At 35.6% G+C, this 6,832-nt stretch overlaps 1 protein-coding gene across 2 annotated transcripts in view; it reads left to right on the top strand.

Annotated features, from left to right (window-relative positions):
* The first annotated feature begins 3,314 nt into the window (after positions 1-3,314).
* The window catches only part of LOC117107858, a 5,184-nt gene continuing 1,666 nt past the window's right edge, over positions 3,315-6,832 (top strand). Inside the window, exons 1-3 of one of the 2 annotated variants that reach the window (XM_033249665.1) lie at positions 3,315-4,622; positions 4,936-5,064; positions 6,394-6,579. In XM_033249665.1, the coding sequence (XP_033105556.1) occupies positions 4,953-5,064; positions 6,394-6,579 (298 nt within the window). In that variant the 5' untranslated portion in view covers positions 3,315-4,622; positions 4,936-4,952. Of the gene's footprint in view, positions 4,623-4,695; positions 4,734-4,935; positions 5,065-6,393; positions 6,580-6,832 lie in introns of those variants that run through there. The other variant, XM_033249666.1, reaches the window with a different exon arrangement.

Raw genomic sequence — 6,832 nt, forward strand, 5'->3', positions numbered from 1 at the left:
GGTCTAATATTAGTGTCATGCATTTGATTTGAAGCTTATTTCATTATCGCGTTTTTGTGAACTGTTATTGCGAACATTCTTGTTTATTTCATAACAATTATTAATTGCCGATCAATTGAAGTGAATTTTATATAGGCCTAGAACTAAGCTCATCTAATTTCTGTTGTTTGTAAATTTTATCTATTCATCTCGAATTAAGGTTGTTCAATTGTCTTTATGGCTGATATGGGTGATCGAGGACAATTTATGGGTTTCAAAGGCTTATTTAATCGATTTTAGAGTCTACTAATATTTACAAAATACATATAATTTGTTTTTCTCCCCAACGAATTATGGTTTTTCTCCCCGACGAAGGGGGGGGGGGGGCGCAGTTATCCCCGAAGGGGTCCCTGGCGTCATCCCTGTTTCTTACTATTGAAACTGCATTATACAATGTTCGGAACTTTGTATATAACTTTACCATTATCCTAATTTGTAAGGCTTTTGTATTTATCGCATAGGCCTACATCTCAGTATTCTTATTCTCTAAATTTATCTTATACAGTAATAGAGTCTTGTAAGTTGCTGAATTTTTAACATTGTTTAAACTTGAAACTGAATTTTGTGTGCTTTTGTATCAGCAAATAAGTTAATAACATCAAAGTTAGCAATGTTGTCTGCTTCATCACGCTCAATACAAGTAGTGCAAAAGCAGATAGCCTCGCTTTTCCCATCGTGGCTCTGAGATATGGCAGGATGAGCTTTAGTCATGTAGTCATTACATAATAGGATAAAAAAAACAAGAGAAACGGTCGAAATGGACTGAAAAGAAATCACAATCTATAAATTTGCCAATAAAAACAACTATAGTCGGGTTCTTATTAAAATATTCGCCTGACGAAATACATCAATTTATCAATTTCGTCGTGTTTTTCTAAAAAGTGCTTATTTTTTTACTCTCATTCTCCCATTTTAGCGCCCCCTCAAACGTGGCGCCCGGGGCATGTGTGCTCTGAAGGAAAAAAAATTTTGATATGTTATAGATCTGATTTTTCCAAGACAGAAAAAAGTTGTTTGACGAAGAACTGGGGGGAAAATGTGTAAAATTTGGCGGTTACGCCCCTTTTTCCTTCCGTTTTTAAATATTAAAAAATCTGTATCTCATTCAAAACAACTTTTTTCTGTCTTAGAAAAATCAGTTCTACAACATCATTTTTTCCCCTCCGGAGCCTGACTTTAAACTCATTGAGGCCCTTAAGGGGCGGGCCTCTTGTCCACAGCTAATGTAATGGGAGAGCCACACCTAATATCATACGGACTTCAAAGATTTTAATTTGGTTAACTCCATGTAAAATTAATAAAGCAAATAAATAAATAAATATAAATAAAGTGTCATTGAATATGTTTTATAAGTCAATGCTTAAACATTCACCAAGATTTCTTGGTAAATTCCTTGTGATATAAATAGTTCGACCTGTTAGTCATCTATTTGTCTGTTTTTAGAATAGAAACAAATGTACAAAGTAAAGCGACAGTACCGGTGTTTTGGGAAATTTAGGGCTTATGTCTGTCCATAACACAAGCTGGTCTTTCAAGCGTCATTTCGAATACAGTAGTTCCTTTTCGGATGCTTTCGAGAAGCATTAACTTTCTCAATCACTGTCGGCATTTGACGTATTCTAGCACCCTTCATTGCGTAAGCTTTTTTATATAATTTCGTCTCGCAGCATAGGCATATATCATAAACATTTAACCAGTGGTGCTTGGAACACTGAGGTTTTGAGGAGTGTTTATAGTACAGTAGGTCTAATATTAGTGTCATGCATTTGATTTGAAGCTTATTTCATTATCGCGTTTTTGTGAACTGTTATTGCGAACATTCTTGTTTATTTCATAACAATTATTAATTGCCGATCAATTGCTGTCTCTTATACACATCTAGATGTGTATAAGAGACAGATAATGCACTGTCTAAATAACAATATTTAAACCCGAGTAGCTCTCGTATGTTCTTTCTTACCAGGGATGGGGGGGCCAGGATTTGCTCGCGGGGGTCCAATGTTCGGGGGCTGTCTCTTATACACATCTAGATGTGTATAAGAGTTTAAACTTGAAACTGAATTTTGTGTGCTTTTGTATCAGCAAATAAGTTAATAACATCAAAGTTAGCAATGTTGTCTGCTTCATCACGCTCAATACAAGTAGTGCAAAAGCAGATAGCCTCGCTTTTTCCATCGTGGCTCTGAGATATGGCAGGATGAGCTTTAGTCATGTAGTCATTACATAATAGGATAAAAAAACAAGAGAAACGGTCGAAATGGACTGAAAAGAAATCACAATCTATAAATTTGCCAATAAAAACAACTATAGTCGGGTTCTTATTAAAATATTCGCCTGACGAAATACATCAATTTATCAATTTCGTCGTGTTTTTCTAAAAAGTGCTTATTTTTTTACTCTCATTCTCCCATTTTAGCGCCCTCAAACGTGGCGCCCGGGGCATGTGTGCCCGCCCCCCTCCCCCTTGATCCCCCCTAGCTACGCCACTGGTTTTACGCAGAGTAAAGCCACAGTTCCGGTGTTTCGGGATATTTAGGGCTAATGTCTGTCCATAACACACGCTGATCTTTCAAGCGACATTTCGAATACATTAGTGTACTTAATGTGTTGGGCTTGAGTCATGCTCCTGGTCAATATATATTCTACATGTATTGTTACGAATTTGTAATAAATGAATAAACAAATATACTATGCTGTACAAAATGGTTCACTGACTACCACAGATACCGTAAATAAGCCCATGACTAGGACGTCATTCAATCATACAACCGTAGCAATAGGTTGCTAACCAGTAGCTAATAACTTACTTAAAAGTACAAATTAAGCAATTCAAGATATTGAATGTGTGTTTCTCATTTAATTTTAACGGTCAAATTGCTCCAAAATATGAGGAATGAAAAGTAATAAACAAATTGAACACTTGCTCTTTTCAACCAATCATAGGGCTTCTTTGGGATTTTGTTTTATTAGTTATTTACTTCTTCAATTCGTCATCATCAATTAAGCACATCTCGTGACATTTCCATTAAATTAATCGTCTCGTTTCTGACGACATTTAAATATTTAAATATATCAGTCTTTCATAAACCCTCTAAAAATAATTAAAAACATTGAATATGGTATTTTAAAATATTTCTTTCCAACGTACAGGAGATTGAAAAATGAATTTGTGTTAATTTCAGTCCATTTACTTCGAAAGTCCTTAAATGATATTGTTTGTTAATGTAAGGGTGTATTTATGCGTCCGTTAATTGGCCAGGACCTTTTTTTTTTTCTATCTAAACAAAGATTTGTAACATCAGGTAAAGCGGTCCATATATAATGAATGATTTCTTGTGTGTAGGATTTCTTGTGTTCAATGACACTGGAACCGACGCTTCAAATTTGTTACGATATAATTGATTGAGTGCTATCTTTAGTTTTTGAATCTTTGGTTGAATGTGAAAGTGAGATGCCTGAACTTTTTAATGTCTATTTCTCTGATTATTTATTACCTCCATGGTTAAACTGCAGGTGCCAACTTGAATGATAAAAAGTCACTGGCCTAACTCCGTATTTGCTTTATAAATAATTACAATTAGCAATTTCGTAATGCATCATACGGCATCGAAAGTAAAGGTAAAAAATAGGAGAATAGCCTTAAACTCCTAGCGTAATTGTGCTGAATTGCGTATGGGCGTGGTCCGTGACTACCAAGCGGCCGTAAAGATGCGCTTTATAAGTTATTAGTACATATTCACATCATTCCACAACGACAGGGGCTGAAATGAACCATCGGAATTGGGGTAACGCCCTACTCTTCGGAAAGGTGTGTGCAATGTGTTCTTTAAAGTGCACAAGATCCAGATGTGTACATTGGACATCCATTTTAAGTCATTATTATCCGAAAAGACTTGGACGAACCGTGGACGAGGATCGGCTCGAACCAGCACCGATGTCTAAAATGCATTCATGATGTACTCAAAAATATTTATACTGAGATCCCCCGACAATTCAGAAAAATCTAAACAAAATACAATTGAACAAAGTTAAAATTTAAACAAATCCGAAGCTTTTCAATGACTGCTTATTAAAGTCAGACTCTGAAGGAAAAAAAAATGTTGATATGTTGTAGATCTGACTTTAAACTCATTGAGGCCCTTAAGAGGCGGGCCTCTTGTCCACAGCTAATGTAATGGGAGAGCCACACCTAATATCATACGGACTTCAAAGATTTTAATTTGGTAACTCCATGTAAAATTAATAAAGCAAATAAATAAATAAATATAAATAAAGTGTCATTGAATATGTTTTATAAGTCAATGCTTAATCATTCACCAAGATTTCTTGGTAAATTCCTTGCGATATAAATAGTTCGACCTGTTAGTCATCTATTTGTCTGTTCTTAGAATAGAAAATGTGTTGCACAAAGTAAAGCCACAGTACCGGTGTTTTTGGAAATTTAGGGCTTATGTCTGTCCATAAGACATGCTGGTCTTTCAAGCGTCATTTCGAATACATTAGTTCCTTTTCGGATTCTTTCGAGAAGCATTAACTTTCTCAATCACTGTCGGCATTTGACGTATTCTAGCACCCTTCATTGCGTAAGTCCTTTTTTTTTTATATAATTTCGTCTCTCAGCATAGGCATATATCATAAACATTTAACCAGTGGTGCTTGGAACACTGAGGTTTTGTAGGAGTGTTTATAGTACAGTAGGTCTAATATTAGTGTCATGCATTTGATTTGAAGCTTATTTCATTATCGCGTTTTTGTGAACTGTTATTGCGAACATTCTTGTTTATTTCATAACAATTATTAATTGCCGATCAATTGAAGTGAATTTTATATAGGCCTAGAACTAGGCTCATCTAATTTCTGTTGTTTGTAAATTTTATCTATTCATCTCGAATTAAGGTTGTTCAATTGTCTTTATGGCTGATATGGGTGATCGAGGATGCTGGTGTGTAAATGGAGGCACTTGTTCCTCGTCCGGGCTTTGCATTTGTCCCACTGGATTTAAAGGAACCACTTGTCAATTTGACAGTAAGTATTGCTAAACTTTTGAATGCAAGTTCCAAAATCTGTTGCCGACAGCACAACAACTTGAAACTAACTCATCCATTTTGTATAATTATAGTGTTTTCTTATTTTGGTTTTATTTATTTATTTATTTTTGCATTTTGGAACAAAAATGATAATAAACATGGTGATTGGCTGATTGATTGATTAAGTGATTGATCTCGTTAGGTGGGCTAAGTAGCTCTGTTTTCCCACAAACCAAAACGAGAAAAGATCTTTAATTGTATTGATTCCAACCAGGTGAAAAAAATGCAATTCTACTGGAGTAGAACATTACAGTAGTAGAATGTGTTAAGAATGATGTTGCTTTCATTAGTTTTGTTTACCATCATTTATGGGGCGTTTATTCGAGGAAAAAATAAACGCCCCGGGGCGTTTATCCGAGGGAGGTGTTTATTCCAAATGAGCTCCTAGAGGGAGATTTTATTCAAGGGGACTTTATTTAAAAAGCGATAAGGTAATCCCCGCGCACAAGGTCATACGTCACGCGTGCACATACTGGCGGTAGGGGTTTGTTATGGCTTTGTGCATCATCACAGCAAATCACAAGATGTAGAGTTAAGGATTTTCAGATTCAGATATTTATTACTTCAAAATGTCAGTACATCGTGATAATTGGTTTCCACGGTTCAAATATACAAACAAGACTTATATCTCTACTATTGTACTGTACCAGTTAAACAACTGGGTTGAATGAAGTGTTTAGCCTAAGTCGCTTGTGTACAGAGAAAGCAACAGATATTTACATTTAATAGGGATGGAAAGTTTAATGCAGTTTTCAAGAAGTTCAAATACCATAGGCATATTCAAATTTAAGTCTAAGAATGCGGCCGGCCACCTAGAGGTACCATGTTGGGGCTGAGGTAATATCGACCTGCCATCTGTGAAAGTCCCTCTATTTTACTGTTCCTGGATCCGCCACTGAATATGAACAGACTACGTGGGGACACAATCTGATAATCTTCAATCAAGGACTTTTAAAGTCAGGCTCCGGAGGGAAAAAATGTTTTATATGTTGTAGAACTGATTTTTCTGAGACACAAAAAGGCATATTTTCTGGCCTATATACATGTCCCTTAACTTCCATGGCGAGTCATAAGGATGCCGTGTCGGGGTGTTTCTGGGCCATTTATTGCTTGTTATACCATAGAGAAAATAGTTCTATTTTCTCTATGGTTATGCTATGGTACTTTCTAATTAAAGAAGGCATGCATTATGTATTTCCAAAGAAATTTGTTCTACTATAATACTTTGTGTCATTCACTATGCAAGTATTTTTTTTTAAATTTACAGCTGATCCTTCCAATAGCGTAGTTTCCAGAACCTTTGAAATTGTCATCGTGATTGCCACATGTATTTTTTTCTGTATAATTACGGTCTTTTTTTGTCTGTTTAAATGGAACAAGTTCAAGCGACGACTGGAGAATGAAGGAATTTCATTGGATACACTCAGCATTCATCTGATAATGTGTTTTCTTCGTAAGTTGATCTCAGTTTTTCATCGTAGCAATCAACACCCGGGAATCGACAACACTAGCGTTCATAATACCAAACTGGTATTTCCCATGAATATTGGCATTAGGATATAATACATATGTAAAGCTGATGAAGGCCAGAGGACTGGCCGAAAATTTCTTTCGAAAATAAATGAAGTGTTCTACAGTCTACATGCCTTGTTGTCATAATTTTTTGTTTCAACGACTTATATATAATTTGAAGAACACACGTGGAT

Source organism: Anneissia japonica, unplaced genomic scaffold (assembly GCF_011630105.1).
Source record: "Anneissia japonica isolate Jap-2015-1 unplaced genomic scaffold, ASM1163010v1 scaffold288060_len1141017_cov207, whole genome shotgun sequence".
Classification (NCBI taxonomy): Eukaryota; Metazoa; Echinodermata; class Crinoidea; order Comatulida; family Comatulidae; genus Anneissia; species Anneissia japonica.